Source organism: Oncorhynchus mykiss, chromosome 27, assembly GCF_013265735.2.
Source record: "Oncorhynchus mykiss isolate Arlee chromosome 27, USDA_OmykA_1.1, whole genome shotgun sequence".
Taxonomy (NCBI): domain Eukaryota; kingdom Metazoa; phylum Chordata; class Actinopteri; order Salmoniformes; family Salmonidae; genus Oncorhynchus; species Oncorhynchus mykiss.
Genome location: NC_048591.1, coordinates 15,671,289 through 15,693,376, shown reverse-complemented (window position 1 = coordinate 15,693,376; position 22,088 = coordinate 15,671,289). Strand labels below are relative to the sequence as shown.

General features: G+C 43.4%; 1 protein-coding gene across 22 annotated transcripts in view; it reads left to right on the top strand.

Moving 5' to 3' along the window:
* LOC110507155 (pleckstrin homology-like domain family B member 1) overlaps positions 1-22,088 on the top strand; it is a 110,442-nt gene that overhangs the window by 21,234 nt on the left and 67,120 nt on the right. For 5 of the 22 annotated variants that reach the window (XM_036965754.1, XM_021587019.2, XM_036965757.1 and 2 more), the window contains exons 1-4: positions 8,285-8,448; positions 11,435-11,536; positions 13,260-13,383; positions 17,203-17,373. In XM_036965754.1, coding sequence (XP_036821649.1) covers positions 8,413-8,448; positions 11,435-11,536; positions 13,260-13,383; positions 17,203-17,373 — 433 coding nt within the window. In that variant the 5' untranslated portion in view covers positions 8,285-8,412. Of the gene's footprint in view, positions 1-8,281; positions 8,449-11,434; positions 11,537-13,259; positions 13,384-17,202; positions 17,374-18,885; positions 19,383-22,088 lie in introns of those variants that run through there. The other 17 variants (XM_036965745.1, XM_036965743.1, XM_036965744.1 and 14 more) reach the window with 9 other exon arrangements.

Below are 22,088 nucleotides of genomic sequence, written 5' to 3'. Positions count from 1 at the left end.
ATGTCCTGTTTGCATTTTTGTCTGTTGCACCCTGATCTCTTGGACGGGTTTCCTGAACTACACACAGATATCCTTGTATCCCCCTGTTCCTTATAAGAAAGTGACAGAGGACCTATCGGACCTGGAGGCCACTATCGGACCTGGGGGCCACTATCGGACCTGGGGGCCACTATCAGACCTGGAGGACACTATCGGACCTGGGGGCCACTATCGGACCTGGCCTTGGCCTCAGCCCTACAGGAAAAGCTGCCTCTGTCGGCCATACAGGATGTCCACATATAGTGGCACAGGACCGTTGAGTCTTCTGGCTGTCCTCCTTTGTTTGTCATCATCTTCCTCTTGCTTTCACTCTGTCTTTCCTTGATTCTTCCGTGAAGGGATACAATCTCTTATATGGTTCACAGTTCACACAACAAGTCCATCTACTGACTTTCTCAAGGTCTATTTTCTTAAATTATTGCCTGATTTTACAATAAGGTTTTTCATAGGTGCTTTCATAAGATTTTGCTTGTTAAATGGAGAATTTTATGAGAAAGTACCATCATACTGGCCAGTTTTATCTATACATGGCGACCATAACTTGAGTTAAATACTGTGCATTGCTCACTAAACATATAGCCATAAACAACACTTTTAGCCATGTGCAAAAGTGGAAACCATTTATTCTGTCTGGGAGGCCACATCCATTGGCTGTATCCCGTTTACCAATGCTATTCATGAATCCATTCTTAGATTTCTGTTATGCTTTGAAAGCTTTGGATGGCGTTACAATGAATCGTGAAACACTAAATAAATCCAAACTTGTGAGGCCAGTTATCCAGTTAAGAAGATTGTCTATACTGAGATTCTCTTTTTTACTATGTTAGACTGACCAACCCCAACCACTGACCCTGATTGGCATTTTACACTGCCTATTCCAGATTCCCTTTGTTCTCTGTGGCCTATAATAAACAGTCATATATCTCGCTGGTGCTAAAGAGAAGGAGAGTAGGGAGGGAAGCCTTTGAGTCTGTTCACTGTTTAGCACCCTGTACGGTGTACATATTAGGATATACACCCCTCCTGCCTGTCCCAGGTGTCCTAATGATCGTAATGATGCAATCAGCCCATGTTAAACAGCATGATCTAAGCAAGAGGAGTGGTTAGGTAGAGGAGTGGTTAGGTAGAGGAGTGGTTTGGCGTCAGGCCCTTTTAAAACTCGGAGAAGCAGCTACTAAGGTCAGAGGTCACTGGAAGTGAAAGGAAGGGAGGGATGAGGGAATCACTCCCATCAACACTTCCCTCGTCACATTGCCTCTCCCACACATCCTCATCAGGTCCGTGTTCAGTAGGGACAAATGTTTTGAAATGAGGAGGTACATACTTACCTGAACTTGTCCAATGAAAAAGCTTTTTCCATTACCCTTTCCGTTGCATTTTAAAATGTTTAAACGGTGTGTCCTACTGAACGCGACACAGGTGGAAACAATGACAAATTTTGTGATTATCAATGGTAATATTTGCAGGAAAAAAGCATTAAAGGAAAAAATCCTACCGGCTGTATTTCTGTATTTCGAAAGTGACAGAGCATTCGGAAAGTATTCAGACCCCTTGACTTTCTCCACATTATGTTACGTTACAGCCTTATTGTAAAATGGATTAAAGAAAAATGTTGCTCATCAATCTACAGACAATGCCCCATAATGACAAAGCGAAAACAGGTTTTTAGACATTTTTGAAGATGTATTAAAAATAAAACACAGAAATACCTTATTTACATAAGTATTCACCTTTCCTATGCAACTAAATTTAGCTCAGGTGCATCCTGTTTCCATTGATCATCCTTGAGATGTTTCTACAACTTGAATGGAGCCCACCTGTGGTAAATTCAATTGATTGGACATGATTTGGAAAGACACACACCTGTCTATGTAAGGTCCCACAGTTGACAGTGCATGTCAGAGCAAAAACCAAGCCATGAGGTCGAAGTAATTGTCCGTAGAGCTCCGAGACAGATTTGTGTCGAGGCACAGATCTGGGGAAGGGTACCAAAAAATGTCTGCAGCATTGAAGGTCCCCAAGAACACAGTGGCCTCCATCATTCTTAAAAGGAAGGAGTTTGGAAGCACTAAGACACTTCCTAGAGCTGGCCACCTTGCCAAAATTAGCAATGGGGGAGAAGGGCCTTGGTCAAGGAGGTGACCAAGAACCTGATGGTCTGACAGAGCTAGATTGATGAGGGAAAAAAACGATTTAATCCATTTTAGAATAAGGCTGTAACGTAACAAAATGTGGAAAAAGTCAAGGTGTCTGAATACTTTCCGACTGCACTGTATATATCTTGAAAACTTGATTGCTGACCGACAAAACATTTTAGGACCATATCAACAATGGACTAATGAAACAAATATCAAAATAGAGTTTTTGGGTGGAATCTTCCATCATGCATTTGGTCTTCTTAGAAATACCTAAGAAATAATTGATAAATAAATAACCTTCGAAATTAAAGTTGGTTTTGTGAGTTGTAGAGCTATACTCATGGCACTTATTGTACAGGTAACTGCCAAAATAAAGGAAACACTTGAGTAAATGTATGGTTCTTGAGTTAATTAAGCAATTAACATCCTATCATTCTTAAGGTCATGTATGAAAATAATGTTTCCCATTATTTTGTCTACCATGGCTAGAACAAGACATCTCAGTGACTTTGAAAGAGGTGACTCAAATGAGCATAGGGTGTTTAAGGTGTGTGTGTGTGTGTGTGTGTGTGTCAGTCACTAGAGCTCAACCAATTTGAATGCTTATGGGGGATTATGGAGTGGTGGAGTGGTGCAAAACGCCAAATGATGGAATTTCTCAAGGAAAAATGGTGTTGCATCCCTCCAATAGGGTTCCAGACACTTGTAGAATCAATGCCAAGGCTCCTTGAAGCTGTTCTGTCGGCTCGTGGTGGCCTAATGCACTATTAAGACACTTTTTGTTGGTGTTTCCTTTATTTTGACAGTTACCTGTATAGTGATTTGTGTACAATCGTGGCCAAATGTTTAAGAATGACACAAAATATACATTTTCACAAAATTTGCTGCTTCAATGTCTTTAGACATTTTTGTTCGATGTTACTATGGAATACTGAAGTATAATTACAAGCATTTCTTAAGTGTCAAAGGCTTTTATTGACAATTACATGAAGTTGATGCAAAGATTCAATATTTGCAGTGTTGACCCTTCTTTTTCAAGCTCTCTGCAATCCGCCCTGGTATGCTGTCAATTCACTTCTGGGCCACATCCTGACTGATGGCAGTCCATTCTTGCATAATCAATGCTTGGAGTTTGTCAGAATTTGTGGGGTTTTGTTTGTCCACCTGCCTCTTGAGGATTGACCACAAGTTCTCAATGGGATTAAGGTCTGGCGAGTTTCCTGGCCATGGACCCAAAATATCAATGTTTTGTTCCCCGAGCCACTTAGCTATCACTTTTGCCTTATGGCAAGGTGTTCCGTCATGCTGGAAAAGGCATTGTTCATCACCAAACTGTTCCTGGATGGTTGGGAGAAGTTGCTCTCGGAGGATGTGTTGGTACCATTCTTTATTCATGGCTGTGTTCTTAGGCAAAATTGTGAGTGAGCCCACTCCCTTGACTGAGAAGCAACCCCACACATGAATGGTCTCAGGATGCTTTACTGTTGGCATGGCACAGGACTGATGGTAGCGCTCACCTTGTCTTCTCCGGACAAGCTTTTTTCCTGATGCCCCAAACAATCGGAAAGGGGATTCATCAGAGAAAATGACTTTACCCCAGTCCTCAGCAGTCCAATCCCTGTACCTTTTGCAGAATATCAGTCTGTCCCTGATGTTTTTCCTGGAGAGTAGTGGCTTTGCTGCCCTTCTTGACACCAGGCCATCCTCCAAAAGTCGTCGCCTCACTGTGTGTGCAGATGCACTCACACCTGCAGATACACTCACACCTGCATGCTGCCATTCCTGAGCAAGCTCTGTACTAGTGGTGCCCCGATCCCACAGCTGAATCAACTTTAGGAGACAGTCCTGGCGCTTGCTGGACTTTCTTGGGCGCCCTGAAGCCTTCTTCATAACAATTGAACCGCTCTCCTTCAAGTTCTTGATGATCCGATAAATGGTTGATTTAGATGCAATCTTACTGGCAGTAATATCCTTGCCTGTGAAGCCCTTTTTGTGCAAAGCAATGATGACGGCACGTGTTTCCTTGCAGGTAACCATGGCTGACAGAGGAAGAACAATGATCCCAAGCACCACCCTCCTTTTGAAGCTTCCAGTCTGTTATTCGAACTCAATCAGCCTGACAGAGTGATCTCCAGCCCTGTCCTCGTCAACACTCACACCTGTGTTAACGAGAGAATCACTGACATGATGTCAGCTGGTCCTTTTGTGGCAGGGCTGAAATGCAGTGGAAATGTTTTTTGGGGATTCATTTAATTTGTATGGCAAAGAGGAACTTTGCAATTAATTGCAATTCATCTGATCACTCTTCAGAACATTCTGGTGTATATGCAAATTGCCATCATATAAACTGAGGCAGCAGACTTTGAAAATGTATATTTGTGTCATTCTCAAAACTTTTGGCCACGACTGTATGGTATTGTATGCTGTATTCTCAGCCCGAGAAAATATAAACTTTGTTTGGGTGATAGACCATGGAAGGGTGTTGCCACAGAAGGGCACTTTCGCAATACCACATTTTAAATTGCCTCTCCTTCCATCTCATAAATTGAGTTCTTGTTTTGAGCTAAACCTACTTTTTGAACTGTTTTGCATTCCATGCAACAAAGTGTGACATTTTGCTCAAGCAAACGGCAGTAAGCAAAATAACCATAAACTCTTAATTTATTACTCTTTCTTCAGACAGATTTTAAATTAACCCCTCAATGTGGTTCTAATGTTGTTTGAAAATGCTTTATGTTGTGTGTTATTAGGAATTTACCAGTAGTTTACTAGTCCACCGAGTGAAAACCAGACCAAGTTAAACAACAGCGTGTAGCAGGACTTTTCATCACGTTCATGTAGTAACCATGGAAGTTATTTGTGTTGTATTTGTTTTCAGTGGCAACAGGTTTGGTCCCAACTCCTAGACTTCTACTACCACTTTGTTTCAGTAGGTTGTGTGCTTTCTTGTGATGCAATGGCTGTAGTAACTCTCAATATATCACTTGGGTCGATCACATAAAGTAGTATGATTGTCCCCCACAATGAAATCGGGGAGGGGCCTGTGGCTCTGTCTCCATCCGTTAGTACGTACATTGTTTGTCACACACGATATCTCAGACAGCACTGGCCTGATTTGGACTAAACTTGGGTGAATGATGTGTCTTACCATAGAGAGCTGGCATTTACAAAATTGTACTGATTGGCCAGATGGTGGCGCTATAACACGTGATAGAAAATGCGAAAGGTCATGCCCCTCCCTCCGTTTGACCTAAAGTCATGAAATTCGGCACATAGATTTCTCTCCTCACAAGGAAATAATTAGATTCAGGGACCCATAAGGTCATGATGGATTTTCCGCCATTTTGATTTTGTGAAAAACACTCCTTTGGCACCGAATGATCAATCTGTACAAAACTTGATATGTGGCATCTATGGACAAAGGTTTCTCAACGCAATACTTTCCAGACTAGTACCTAAAACAAAATGGCCGTTACTGACCAATATAAATTCACATGTTCGTTGCCTGGTACATAAATGCATATAAATCTGTCAAGGATATTCATTGCCATAGAGATCCGTCATTTACAAAATTACACTGTTTGGCCCAAGGGGGCCGCAACATCATGTGTGTGGGGGACGACATGTTTACTGTTGCTTTGTTGCTTTGTATTCTTGTAGCAATATCCCCATATTGTGCATATTGCATGAATCTTTATATGATCTGATTTACGGTATCTGGTAAAGACTGCCTAAAAGATGCATGCTGGACCTCTTCCCACAGTTGTTTGCTATATTTCTGTGGCCCTAAAAACAGAAGGTGCTATTTGGCTCCAGCCACATCCAGTTGTGAATAGCTAAGGAACATTGCAGAGTAACATTGTTGCCATAATCATATGTTCTTTGAAATGCCAAGTATTTATGTGCAGCCACTTGGTTTCCTATAGTAGGCTGTACATGGTGCCTACTACTAGAACTACTGTCCTCCCCTCTCTAACCTGTTCCCTGACATGTTGGCGTTCCAGTGTCCATACAAACATACCACTTAGCTACAATATGTGCCCAATACATTGCTTCATTCTAGAAGGTAAGCTAGTTTTGATATTGTAACGGGGCCATTTAGTGTCAATGTCCATGCCAGCAAGCACAATCATTGATTGCTTCATTCTAGGTAGTATGCTAGTGTGAATATTAGAACAGATGATTTCCGAGATGTTATCTCAGTGTGAAACATCTCCGGGTGAGAAACACATCAGGCCTCAGGGAGAGATTGCTTACAGTTTATAGAGACAGTGAATATTTTATTACGAGAACAAAAAGTAAAAGGATGAGGATAAAACAGTCATGTGAGCAGATATGGCATTTGTAACTGAAATGATTGATTGTTTATTCACCAGTAAATGTAACAGTACCTCATGAGTAACAGTCAAATGTCCTCATTGGCTTATTTGATTTCCTCCCCTTTGCGATCAGGCTCTTCTCATGTCTCTCTTACAGTTAGAGTAACACCCGTGTGTGTGTGTGTGTGTGTGTGTGTGTATGTGTTTGCGTGCGTGTGTGCGCGTGTGCGTGCGTGGGTTGGGGAAAGAAAAGGAGTGAGGGAGTTTATTTGGTGTCACGAGAGAGACGATTAGAACAAGGTGGTTCATCACCAGGTGGAGGAGGCAGGGCTCAGAGCTGGCAGAGGAAGATAAACCAGCCATTGAAAATACCATCCTCTCCCTCGCTCTCTCTCTCCCACCTCAGTTCTAATGCCAGTGTTGAGTAATCCTCTGGGTAGGAAGGAACAGGAAGCCAATCATTACCCTGGAACTACAGGACACCATACGAGACTATTCATTTATATTCTAATAGCTATTTGTTTCAGATGCATCAGCATTGTGGAAGCTCACAAAGCGTCTCTTCATTTGAAATTCATGCCCATGGGTAGAGAATCTGTGGAGAATGTTGTCCCACGTGCATTCATATGCATGATAAAACCTGCAAATGCTGTGTTTGGATGGTAGGGAGAGGATATTCCAGAGCGTAGTTTGAGCGGAGGCGTTACTATATATCCAACTGTTAACCCTGTGGTTAAATGAAGGCATCATTTCATGTAGCTCTTTCTGACACCCACCCCTGACACAGGAATCTCCTCCTCCATGCAGTATAAAGGCCTAAAAAGGATTTTTGACATGAGCTACCGTAGGATGTCTAAGGAGGTCATATCTTGTTGTTAAGTCGAGGACGTTCAGTTCTACACTACCACTGATGTTTAGGAGTTTCCCTGTCTTGACTAGGGGACAAAAATATGGAAGAAATTCACAAATTCACAAATTTTCCACACTTCTCCCAGATTGTCATCAACATGTCTGAGTGACTGATTTGTTTGACTCATGGGACAGTCGTGGGACTTATGCCCCGCTATTGCCCATACCCGCATGCCTTCAGCAAGCCACAAGCTCCCTCCTTCCCTCCAACATTTCTGCTCTCCAACTCATATCCCCATCAACAAATATTCCTCAATGTGTGAGGAAAGATCCATGCATGCTCATTTGAAAACAACGCCTGCCTTTATAGCAGTGACTCCAGGCCGCCATTCTTTGCATTGTTGCTCCTTTAATCTGTGTGCGTGTAGTTAGCAGTGGGCTGGTTCTTTAGAGCTCATCGATGGAGAAAAGGCTGTCAACAGTATTTGGACAGAGAGCGAGAGAGAGATGAGGCTTTGATGAATGTGATGGCATGTGGTGGGAACTGGCTGAGAATAGGGGCTGGAATCAGATCAAACCAGACTAGATCACAGAGATATATTGGATTAGACAGCGGCCTATTGTATGTTCTATCCAGCTCTCCAGTTGACCTACATTGCCTACATGGAGTTATTCTCTCTGAGTTGTTGCATGTTTGTATTTCTCTAATAGGGTTAATATACACTGTTTCTGCTTCATGGTCAACTCACTCTAAAGGCTACTTCTACCCCTCACCTCTCTTCCTCTCTCACTTTTCCCTTCCCTATTTTTCTCTGTCCTTTATACATTCCTATCTCCATCTGTTATCAGGGCTTGTGGCTGCCAGGCAGGAATGCGGGCTTAGTTCAGTGTAGCAAGCACAGACAGGTTGGTGTTGTAAATGGGAGCAGGTAGCGAATCAGCGGTGATTGTTGAGGTAGACGATACACCAGTAGGTAGAGCTGCTGGCAGGTAGTAGATACTGTAGCAGCTTTGAAGGAAGCTCTAATTCGCTCACTCGGTAGTTGAGAGCTAGAATAATTTCGCAAATGGAGGACGTGTATTTGCTGGACAACTGGCGAAAGGTAATTATTGGATCGCCCTACAACTACACTGTGAGATATGACAAGGGACGTGATGGCTATATCATGAGGTTACTGGGTCTCTCACATATAGGAGTTTCTTAGTATATATGGTCATGTGAAATATAACTTAGATTGAAGTGTTTTGTTCTGATCATAGTATTTTTTTAATGCTTGATCCTGGCCGAAGACATGGAGGTCGATTAAGGCACCTCTCCGATTCAGATGGGTTGGGTTAAATGCGGAAGACACATTTCAGTTGAACATTCAGCTGGATAACTGACTAGGTATCCCACTTTCCCTTTCCCTGTTGTCATTTCTATAGATAGATCAGATATTTTAGCTAATTTCTTGGCTGAGTTCTATCATGACAACAGGATAAACTTAATGATAAAGAACATTTGAATCTCTATGTTGTATATCGTGATGCATCAGAAACACATTTTCCAACCCTGCACAACATTTTAGGGATGCTAATTACTCTGAGAAGACTTCCACCCAAGACACTTAAATGTACAAAGATGACTATAAATATGGGTTGGTTAACATTGCTTGTGGTTTCTCAACTAAATTTGCCCACAAGCCTCTAATTTCATAGATAATGGATGCATGTGTTTTCTTAGTCTCACATACACTCACTCTCAAATCTGGTCAATTATAACACGTGTACAAATATAGACATGAAAAAGTATGTATAGCAATCTGTTGTGGGCCGACTCTGTGGACAAGCCAAAAAGCATTGAATGAGAGAGAAATAATTTGTGGGATAAGGGGAGTGGAAGAGAGGGGCGGATGTAGTAGAGACTGATGGGAGGGCAGACAGACACAGACCGACAGACGCAAGGCGGCTGCTATGCATTCCTCTGGATGTGTCAGGTCTCAGGGGAGATCACCCTGTGTGTGTGTGTGTGTGTGTGTGTGTGTGTGTGTGTGTGTGTGTGTGTGTGTGTGTGTGTGTGTGTGTGTGTGTGTGTGTGTGTGTGTGTGTGTGTGAACGTGTGCCCACGTATGTTTGTGTGGGTGTTTGTGTGTTCGTACGTACAGTACCAGTCATTCAAGGGTTTTTCTTTATTTTTACTATTTTCTACATTGTACGATATAGAATCATGTAGTAACCAGAAAAGTGTTTTAAAAAATTCTAAATATATTTTTGATTCCTCAAAGAAGCCACCCTTTGCAAACTCTTGATATTCTCTCAACCAGCTTCATCTAGAATGCTTTTCCATCTGTCTTGAAGAAGTTCCCACATATCCTGAGCACTAGTTGGCTAATTTTCCTTCATACTGTGTTCCAACTCATCCCAAACCATCTCAATTGGGTTAAGATTGGATGATTGTGGAGACCAGGTCATCTGATCCAGCGCTCCATCACTCTCCTTCTTGGTCAAATAGCCCTTACACAGCCTGGAGGTGTGTTGGGTCATTGTCCTGTTGAAAAACAAATAATAGTCCCCCTAAATGCAAACCAGATGGGATGGCGTTTCGCTGCAGAATGCTGTGGTAGCCATGCTGGTTAAGTGTGCCTTGAATTCTAAATAAATCACAGATAGTGTCACCAGCAAAGCACACCCACACCATCACACCGCCATGCTTCACGGTGTGAACCACACATGCGGAGATCTGTTCACCTACTCTGTGTCTCACAAAGACACGGCAGTTGGAACCAATAATCTCAAATTTGGACTGAGGCCAAAGGACAAATTTCCACCATTCTAATGTCCATTGCTCGTGTTTCTTGGCACAAGCAAGTCTCTTCTTATTATTGGTGAACTTAGTAGTGGTTTCGTTGCAGCAATTTGACCATGAAGGCCTGATTCATGCAGTCTCCTCTGAACAGTTGATGTTGAGATGTGTCTTACTTGAACTCGGTGAAGCATTTATTTAGGCTTCAATCTGAGCTGCAGTTAACTCTTATGAACTTATCCTCTGCAGCAGAGGTAACTCTGGGTCTTGCGTTCCTGTGGCGGTCCTCATGAGAGCCAGTTTCGTCATAACACTTGATGGTATTTGCGACTGCACTTGAAGAAACTTTAAAAGTTCTTGAAATTTTCCGGATTGACTGACCTTCATGTCTTGTAGTAATGATGGCCTGTCGTTTCTCTTTGCTTATTTCAGCTGTTCTTGCCATAAAATGGACTTGGTATTTTACCAAATATGGCTTGGTATTTGACCAAATATGACTATCTTCTGTGTGCTACCCCTACCCTTGTCACAAGACAACTGATTGGCTCAAACGCAGTAAGACAATCCACAAAGGCACACCTGTTAATTGAAATGCACTCCAGGTGACTACCTCATGAAGCTGGTTGAGATAATGCCAAGAGTGTGCAAAGCTGTCATCAAAGCAAAGGGTGGCTACTTTGAAGAATCAATTTGTTCAAAACTTTTTGGGTTATTATGTGATTCCGTATGTATTATTTCATCGTTTTGATCTCTTCACTATTATTATACAATGTAGAAAATAGTAACAATAAAGAAACACCCTGGAATAAGTAGGTGTGTCCAAACCTTTGACTGGTACTGTATGTGTGTGTTGGCTGAGTTCTATAACAGGGGACATCAGCATTATTTGTGTGTAAACGTTGTCTGTCTCCCCGTGTGTGGTGTGTGTTCTCATCTAATGAATCACATTACTGACTCATCCTGAGCTGAAGGGGGAATCCCAATCAGCAGTGTCTGTCTTTCTCTAAGCGTACTCATTGATAACTTGTAAGGTCTGACTTTTCACAGTCCCATTGGCCAAGCCTAGATAAACATTCTGGACCATTGTCTTTCACTTGCAATGTATAGAACCGTGCATGTACAGTATAAACGCCACATAAGACAAGACTTGACTGAAGACAGAGACACAAAGAGTAGATTAAGTGTTCATGTTGCCTTTTGTAAACAGCAGGAGTCAGTAACGGCAGAAGGCCTTTGAATCCTTTCATCGCTGTTAGTCTCCTTTCTTAGATGATCCTCTCACAGGTGTGTCATGTTTTGTTCCATAGGATCTTCATGTGTCAGAGGGCATGATCGACAACGCAGTGGATATGGACAGTCTGAACAGGAACTTGCCTGAACGCGGATGGCAGACCCATAAGGTGTTACAGGTGAGGTGCATGTGTGTGTGTGTGTGTATATATATATATACTGAGTATACAAAACATTAAGAACACCTGCCCTTTCCATGACATAGCGAGAGAGAGAGAGAGAGAGAGAGAGAGAGAGAGAGAGAGAGAGAGAGAGAGAGAGAGAGAGAGAGAGAGAGAGAGAGACTCTGGAGTGCCACAGGGGAGCAGTAGCACACAGGAAACTGCAGCTGGGTACCACTAACACAGTAGCCTATTCTGACATGCAGGAGAGAGACAATGATTAAACCAGCATAAGATCAAAGTGTAAAATATCAAAGAGAGGCTGATAGAAGAGACTGAACTTGTTACAGTAGGCCTTTGCCCTATCAAGCAGGAAACACTTGGATGCTCTTCAGAGAGGTCTTAGTAAGGTTTGGGGTTGTGTTCAGTAGGGCACACTGTAGCAAAACAAATTGGCAACGATAAAACGTTTTGTCCCTACTGAACACCATCCTGATGACAAAGAGACCCTGTGGCATTTCAATATTTCATCACCACTACCTGCTACAAAATGGTGGCATGTGATTAGGCCTATTACTAGTCCAAAATGTAATTGCACTATCCCTCAAAGCACTCATGGGCCCTCATCTACTACATCTAGTCACTACTGCTAGCTGGCTTTTGCCTTAAAGCTATTATCATCTATCTCCCCAATTCTCTTCTCCTGGGCCCAGCTTTAACAGATCAATCTAATTGAAAGTAAATCATACTATTTGGACAGCCATGGGTTGCCACCCAAAGGAGAGGCTGACTTCATGGTCTGTCGTAACGCTGCTTGGTGTGCAGATGGGTTGATTGTAACAGGTGAAGGAGAAAGATTATCATCAAGGCTATACAACAGACTCAAAGTAGCATGCCATACATTGGGCTAATGATCATTGGGTTCAACCATTTTACTCCCTCTAGTCTTCTACAGTACAATGTTAGAGTAGCCTTGGCATCAAATGAATTAATTTTGACTAAAAATGTAATGCAAACCCCACATGTGCAATACATTCAGAGAGATGCTATGCTGATGATGACAAAGAGGTTCTTCACAGCTTAGCTCATGTATGTCTTCCAGGAGGTAATGTCTCTTAATTGCAGTGCTTCAGTGGTTTCCAGCGAGTGCTGTTACCATGACAACGTTTCCTTCTCCCAAAGCCGCATGCTGGTGTTTTTGCTCTGCAGGCATAACTAGGCTCCCTCACAGCTCACACTCTCTCTGTATAAAGCGATATGTAAACAGCACCAGCAGTCAGCTAGAGCAATGCCACCACACAGAGAAGACATTCATACAGGCTGGATGTCCCTGGGCTATGAAATGAACCGTAATGTAGGCCTGTGATCCAGTGTAGCTGCTAAAACAGCACTAAAACATATTGTTCTCATGAATTGAGAAGGAATGAAAGGGATCATTCTGAATAGCCAACACAGTCATATAATATCATGTTAGGTACTGGCTGTTTGTCTGGATAGTGAACATTTTTGTGTGACTATCTTTTGCAGTGAAAGGGAGCATCCATCCATTTGGGATGCATTAATGGTTCGTCAAAAGGCCAACTGTAGCTTGAGGGTAGTTGTCTCTATTCTCTACCCCATTTAGCTTTTCCAAAACATTTGATGATATTAAGTCTGCTTCCAATCATTAACTTATACTGCCATATGAGGCCAAATGGAGCTAATGCAATGATAATTGAGTCTGTGACCTTTCTGTTCGTAGAGCACGCCACTGGATCTGTTTGAGAGTGGCAAGGCGCTGAAGGTCCAGGCAGAGCGCCCCCATCTGGTCAGTCTGGGCAGTGGCCGTCTCAGCACGGCCATCACACTGCTGCCCCTTCCTGAAGGTGAGCTAATATTGCTTCTGTCCAAATGTCAAGGAATGTAGATAGGTGAGGTGTACGAATTTGGTTGGTCCTTACACCGCTTTTGCTCTTTCATATGTGTGCTTTTGAACAGTGAGGATTTGCATGCACACACACACACTGGAGCACAGAATACAAGAACATGCACATGCTCACACATCAGCCCCAGGAGCATAAAACTGACAGTGGCATGTCCTTCACCCTGCAGTGTTCACTTCAATACCACTAGAACCTCTATTGGCTATACCCCAGCCAGAAACACACACACACACTCACAGTGTTTTTTCTCAAATTTATGCTTTGGCCACAAATACGACTAGAGGATGAGTTAACAGAATAGGAACTTTTAAAAGTAAGATTTTCACTGGCCAGTTGTGGCTACCCAATGAGCACGGGCTAACTAATATGCACAGGGGTCCATTGTAGCAAGGTTCCGTTGGCCCCATAGCGACAAATGACTACATGGCTACGTTTGCATCAACTATGGGTAGCTACCACAAGAGTTTGGACTTCTGTTAACGTTAAAAAGAGGTACACAGTGTCATTCGCCCCCATCTCGGAAGCAGCTAGTTATTTTCTGGTTGTTGACAAACAGTTTTCTATAACAGCTTGCTTAGCTTTAAAGAAGTAATTCGTCACTATGGAACCCGTGCGAATTGGGTGGCATGATCACGGGCTACCCAATTCGCACGGGGTCCATTGTTAGCAAGGACATCATGTCGTAACGTTAACAGAAGTCCAAACTCTAGCGATAGCTACCCATAGTTGACGCTAACATAGCTACCTAGAGCAACGTAGTTTTCAAAACAAAGTCATTCGTTACTATGTGGCCGACGGAACCTTGCTAAGAATGGACCCAGTGCATATTGGGTCGCTCATGCTCATTGGGTAGCCACACAGTTACTTTAAAACTGCAACATATTCTCTCAGCCTCATGGCAACATGTGTAGAATAGCATTACAAAACTGCAAATTTTTGTCTCTGCCCCATGGCAAAATGGGTTGAAATGCAGGTTAGTCATTTTTCCTGGGGGGCCTTCCAATTATCTTTCCACTTATACTGTGTACTCAAAATACCCCTCCATATACCCCTCAAAATACCAAAGAGAAGTCATGTCAAACTGTCTAGAATTGCAGGAAATGTTTGAATTTTTATTGATATAATTGACCCCATGGACTCTCTGTCTAACTATTCGTACCCCCAAATTTCTACTCCATAATTTGGCCCTGACCTCAACCCCCACCACCACCCCTGCCTAACACCGCTTTACTACCCTCTCTCTACCTCCTGCACTGTCCACCACCCCTCTCTAACACCGCTTTACCACCCTCTCCCCACCTCCTGCACTGTCCACCACCCCTCCCTAACACCGCTTTACTACCCTCTCCCTACCTCCTGCAGTGTCCACCACCCCTCCCTAACACCGCTTTACTACCCTCTCCCTACCTCCTGCACTGTCCACCACCCCTCCCTAACACCGCTTTACTACCCTCTCTCTACCTCCTGCACTGTCCACCACCCCTCTCTAACACCGCTTTACCACCCTCTCCCCACCTCCTGCACTGTCCACCACCCCTCCCTAACACCGCTTTACTACCCTCTCCCTACCTCCTGCAGTGTCCACCACCCCTCCCTAACACCGCTTTACTACCCTCTCCCTACCTCCTGCACTGTCCACCACCCCTCCCTAACACCGCTTTACTACCCTCTCTCTACCTCCTGCATTGTCCACCACCCCTCCCTAACACCGCTTTACTACCCTCTCCCCACCTCCTGCACTGTCCACCACCCCTCCCTAACACCGCTTTACTACCCTCTCTCTACCTCCTGCACTGTCCACCACCCCTCCCTAAAAACGCTTTACTATCCTCTCCCTACCTCCTGCACTGTCCACCACCCCACTCTAACACCGCTTTACTACCCTCTCCCCACCTCCTGCACTGTCCACCACCCCTGCCTAACACCGCTTTACTACCCTCTCCCTACCTCCTGCACTGTCCACCACCCCTCCCTAACACCGCTTTACTACCCTCTCCCTACCTCCTGCACTGTCCACCACCCCTCCCTAACAACGCTTTACTACCCTCTCTCTACCTCCTGCACTGTCCACCACCCCTCCCTAAAAACGCTTTACTATCCTCTCCCTACCTCCTGCACTGTCCACCACCCCACCCTAACACCGCTTTACTACCCTCTCCCTCTCCCCACCTCCTGCACTGTCCACCACCCCTCTCTAACACCGCTTTACTACCCTCTCCCCACCTCCTGCACTGTCCACCACCCCTCCCTAACACCGCTTTACTACCCTCTCCCTACCTCCTGCACTGTCCACCACCCCTCCCTAACACCGCTTTACTACCCTCTCCCTACCTCCTGCACTGTCCACCACCCCTCTCTAACACCGCTTTACTACCCTCTCCCCACCTCCTGCACTGTCCACCACCCCTCCCTAACACCGCTTTACTACCCTCTCCCTACCTCCTGCACTGTCCACCACCCCTCCCTAAAAACGCTTTACTATCCTCTCCCTACCTCCTGCACTGTCCACCACCCCACCCTAACACCGCTTTACTACCCTCTCCCTCTCCCCACCTCCTGCACTGTCCACCACCCCTCTCTAACACCGCTTTACTACCCTCTCTCTACCTCCTGCACTGTCCACCACCCCTCCCTAACACCGCTTTACTACCCTCTCCCTACCTCCTGCACTGTCCATCACCCCTCCCTAACACCGCGTTACTACCCTCTCCCTACCTCCTGCATTGTCCACCACCCCTCCCTAACACCGCTTTACTACCCTCTCTCTACCTCCTGCATTGTCCACCACCCCTCCCTAACACCGCTTTACTACCCTCTCTCTACCTCCTGCACTGTCCACCACCCCTCCCTAACACCGCTTTACTACCCTCTCCCTACCTCCTGCACTGTCCACCACTGCTACCATTCATCCTGGGAATTCCTTTCTCCATGCCCCTCTCTGTCTGGAGTTCTGCAGGGAGTTGGGTATGGAATGCACTGAGAAGGCTCCATCCCAAATGACACCCTATGCCCTATATAATGGCAGCTTCTTCCCTATGGGCCTTGGTCAAAGGTAGTGCACTTTATAGGAAATAAGGTGCTATTTGGGATGGGCAGCCTTGGTCCAGAGGGGAGCGAGGATGAGAATGTGTGTTGCACTGTGATGTGACATTCCACTGGGTTTTCTCCTTTTATCTGGAGCCCCAGTAGAGATGAGGCTGGACAGGGTCACTGTTGGGCAGAGGGAGGGGGTTGTGAAGGGTGGAAAGTGGATTTAGTTACAAAGCATTTCTGTTTTTTAGCGTGTCTGCCTAATTTAATGCACGACTGCTGGATATGACATTGACTCCCGCCATGAGTTACAAAGACTTGTCCAATGGACTATATCAGAATAAAACAAGATTACGTAATCATTCACTTATTTTGAAGGTTTCACTTCTCTTGCAAGTTATTCTGTCACTTAATAAATAGGTATTTTTGTCATTATACAGTAACAACATGGACGTTGAACACAATAAGTAAAACACTGTGGTTGAATGTCAATTTACAGCCACTAACAGCCACAGTCAACATACAGCCACATTCTTCTCTTGGTAACACAGTTTGATGAGAGACTGTTTCTATGAACATTGAGGGATCATTCTAGCCTGGTAGTCAAATATTTTAGTGCTTCTTTAGCCGTCTCTTTTATTTGAACAGACAGATCAGGCTACCACCAGGCTAGAATCCCTCAGTTCCAGTGTTCATCTTTTGCTCATACTCTTCTGGGTGTTGCTCCTACAGGTAGGACCACGTTGGGCCATGGGGCCATGGACATCAGCATCCAGGGCCCAGGAGTTGCCGGCCAGCACTGCTACATAGAGAACCGGGCAGGGATCATCACTCTCCACCCCTGTGGGAACCAGTGTGCCATAGACGGGCTTCCTGTCACCAAACCGGTCCGCCTGTCACAAGGTATGGCTCCTTACAAACAAACTGACTTGTGGAAATAAACATCATTGGTAAGGAGTCTGTTTCTGCATACCTACAACTCTTATTGTCATCTATTATAGTATCACATTCAACATAGAATAATGACGTACAGCAACAGACGCACATACTGTTTCAAGATGATTTGACAAAAAACACACATGCAATGAAACATTTTTATGTGATATTGCTTTGGTCATTGAGAGGAACTCAATTACATTCCTGGACTAACCAATGCACATGTGTACAATTAATGCCAAAGATCGATGCCTATTTGCTAACTGTGTAACCAGCACTTACAAACCCCAAATCAATTAAGATGGGAGTATTAGAGTCAAGAAATCTATTCAGTAAATGCAAATGTGTGCCTTTTCTAAACACATCTATTGAGAAACAACCACACGTTCCTGTGGGACTGTAGTGAATCATTTCAAGCACACTGGAATATTACAACATGGCTGGAAGGAAGCCTATTGATTTCCAATACATCACATTCTTTCACCAGGATGTCTGAATTTATGCTACAAGACCAACAGAAAATAAAGCAACAGGCCCTCCCGCTGGGAGAGTATCTATGACATTAGTCATAGTACTTACAGTAAGTATCTCAATGGCTTCTTGGCTCCATAGAATCACGGGAACTTAATAGTCATAAACTAAAAAACAGTAACGAGAGAGCTGGAGTTGGAGGCTAATGATGACACTGCCTGTCTCCTGGCATCCCCCAACCTGGATTTTCTTGTAAATCCGAGCAGGGACATTGCTATTTCTATTCCACCCCTCTTACCCCAACAGATCCCCCTTTACCCCTGGGGGTAAAAGGTCAAATAATGATTTTTGAGGGAATCATGGATATATGTATATTTTTTGGTACAAAAAAATGAATTGTACTGGTGAAGAATAACTTCAAGACCAAGGTGGTGTCATTGATTGTGCTGACTCGGGATCTGTGTCATAATATGTAGAGATGAGTTAGTTGATACTAGATACCTTTGACACTGTGGCGGTCATATTATGTAACAGGCATCAGTGAAAAGCTGGAATTGCTACTGTCATTCAAGATGCAGAAATTCCTTGTTTTTTTCTGGGTGAGTGGTAAGCTATTGAAAAAGAATAGACTGAATCCAGACTTGAAAATTGGGTTGATATTACATTTTCATCTCAGAAGGTACAGTATATACATTTTTCTCTGATTTATAGCACAGAGCAGTGGTCCTGTGAAGAGAGTATGAGACATATTGAGGGCTTTGTTTAAAGCTGAGTGTATGATGTTAACATGTGAACAACAAATCCATTGAACCCTTCCCCATAATAACTCGGTAGTCAGTCAGTCAAACAGACTCAGAAGATACTAAACTAATACTGGAGGAAATGGGGTGAGGTTGATTCAGATGACAGAGATTTGGGATTGCACATAGAAGCTCTGACTCAGGGTTAGTGCTCCTCTCACCCCACCCCACTGAGCCCCCCTCCCACCACACCAAACCTTTTTCTCTTTCTCTCTGGGGTGGATATTAGTTTGAGCCAGTGTCGGAAACAGCTGTTCAACTTCGACCATCTCTCCTGCTGCAAGGAGCCCAGGCAAAACAAACATGCGTGTGTAGTCCACTGCTATGGTGACTGATTGATAAATAGGACGTTGCGCGAGGCTGCGTTGGAAGGAGCAATATACAACGAATTGTAACGCAACATATTTCACTGAAATGGATTGTATGCTTACAGTACGCGTTGGATGAACCAACTGTTCTACAGACTGCACTACAAGGCAGGTGGACAGCGTATTTTGTGAAAACATAACGTAGCTTATGTGAGTAGCCTGTGGAAGAATACTGACACATATTACCATAACAAAGGAGTAATCAGGACAAGCCCGCATTGCCGCTCTCTTCTTCTTCAACAATCATTTTCCATTCAGGAAAAACACGTGGCTGTTTTTAAAGGAGCAGCTGCGATGTTAACAGCAGAGGGCAAGAGGACTTTCATTTGGATTTAAAGTAAGTGTTATAGTCAGAATGAAAGGTAATGTCTATGTTGTAGAGTATTGCAGCTGTGTGAATTTATTGTATCTACCAACTTTTTGCAATTGGTTAAACATCAGTTGTAAAAAATATTTTTTTTAAAAGCGAGTTGCTAGATTCGTTACAGGAGATGGGTGACGTACAGTAAGTATTACGTTGTAACATTCAAATGATTCATTGTGCCCTGATCTCGAAAGTAGACATTGTCTCCTTTATTGATATCGTAAAAAAAATAATACACCTGCACCAGTAAAGTAACATTGACCTGTTGTATTAATATTGACAGCAAAACATATACAAGGATAAAATCTCTAGCCAAATCCTCCACTATGTCAGGGCAGTGATCTCTTTTCATTTTGGCATGGTCACCAGGTGCCTGTATACTGTTACATTTCTATTCCTGGTCCATGAGACCTAAGCATGCTGTTAACCCTGTCTAGAATTTAGACGCAGTCTATTCTCATATTAGCAAACCCACTCAAAACTCCCCCCTTCCAAAATCTGTCATTTCTGACACATTGCATTGACCCCCATTGCATGCATAAAGAGACAGGAGGTGTACCACCTCTGCAAACAAGCATCAGGCTGCCCTAAAATTCACTCCTTGTTTACAGCTCGGTGAGCCACATATCCTGCTGCTCATGCTTGGTTGAACCTGGACTCTTCTGTTTGTGAGGCCACATCCACAGAGTGTGGATAGAGAAATAACCCATAGCCATCTGTTTCACCGACTTGACCAGCAGGAGTATTTATTGTCTTATGTTGTTCTGGCAAAAGGAGGTGAGGGAGGGAGTGCGAACAGTGCACATATGTTACTAGACCCCCTGACACTTCATTATGCCACTCACAGGAGATGGCAGATAGTTTCAGGATATTGTATCTGGGATAAATGTTATGGAATAGATTTCTCAATTATGAAAGTATATGAAGAGGGAACGTGAAATCAGTATCAATGGTGTCAAATGCCACATTCTATACTGTAAGGGGTTGACTGTCTCAAATTAAGTGGATTGTATCTTACCAAAATACTTGACTGTCACCATCATTCATTTTATTCATCACAAGCTTAAAATGTCTCATCGGGTATTGCTGTATAGGATACCTCTACCCACTTTAGAAAGTGGGCAGACGTCATAGTTATGACATGTATTGATATACCAACTCAGTTATGTTGGATATGCCAACTTCGTTATGTTGGTGAAAATAGAATGGTCATATGATAACTTCCACTGCTTTCCTGTGTATCTCCTCTCTATCTCTTGGTATGTGTGGCTGCACTTTATGGCCTCTGCATTGGCTAAAGCTTTGAGTGATTAACTGGTGAGCTTGAAAGTGTCTGGCCTTTCCTTAAGCAGTAAAACACAACAATGCCATGGCAACTGTCTTGCTTACTTTTTGGCATCCCTTTGTCCAGTGTGTCCTCTGCTTTAGAGATATCTGACACTCTAGGTTTAGTGTCTGGTCTTCTGTGTTTTACGATGACACAGTTAAATGTGAAATTGTGAAACACTGTGATCTTAAATGATAGTTAACTAGTAGTAAAGGAATGAAAATACATTTGGTCTTACTACTAGAAGTTGATTTATTGATTGATTTTAAAGTAATGAAAAGTTTATCTGAACTTGAGAAAGTAGTTCAGGTTAGTCACAGATGGAGGGTCAGAGGGACTCTTTCTTTGTTGAAGCCAACTGAAACTCAGTCGATCTCTATTCTTCACACATGCCCTCACGTAATCACAATTCCAAGTATTTGCTCTTAACCCAGTTTCCTAGATCTTATTTCAGTGGTCCCAATAGCTTACTTTCCAAGGCTTAACAATGAAGATCGTTTTTGGCTAACTATACTAAATTTAAATGATGATATGAAAATGCTTTCATATTGTTGCTTGGCAAGGGTTTAACTCCAGGGAATATGGTCTCAATTTATTTTACACTACAGTGATATAAACCAATGTAGTACCCCTCAGGTACACCGACCCAACCTTCTCCTATGGTTTCTTTCATCTACCAGGTTTTCATGAAAGAATATCTCTTGAGGAGATTTGAATCCCTGCCAGTGTCCAAGTGTTTTCAGGGAATAATGGTCTGTGCTCTTTGGTGTCACTTCTAGTTGTGTCAAAGTTACCTTGAAGTAAAGACATATCCACACCCATCTCAGACAACCTCATCTGTGATTTTCTGTTTAGAGTATTGAAAATATAGTAATGTCAATTAACCCGTTGACTTCTCGCAATCAAGTATTCTACTTGAGTAGGCTACATGGTACCCTTTTTGTTGTAATTGAATAACATGAATATGGTAACTTGCAGAGAAAACCCCATACGAGATATGAAAGATGTACTTTGGAGCCATTCCCAAAGTGCACTCGCTGTGATGAGAACCCATGAGTTCTGCCAATATTGGAGTGTTAAAGGATAACTCTGCCTCGCAACGTTGAGAGAATCAATCTCGCTGATTAACTGTGAAGATCTTGGCTGCGCAGCCGCCACCCCCGTTCTCTTCCAACAGCCCCAATGAATTATCTTCTGTGAAGGTTTTTTCATTTACCATTGAAGCATGTCCTCTCCCAAATGATGTAATGAATTATTATTTAAAAAATGGCAACGTGTCATATTTTACTGTCAGGTTGTTTTAGCAAACACTTGATTAAACGTTATTGGAATCTCTGAGATGTTTGTCTCTG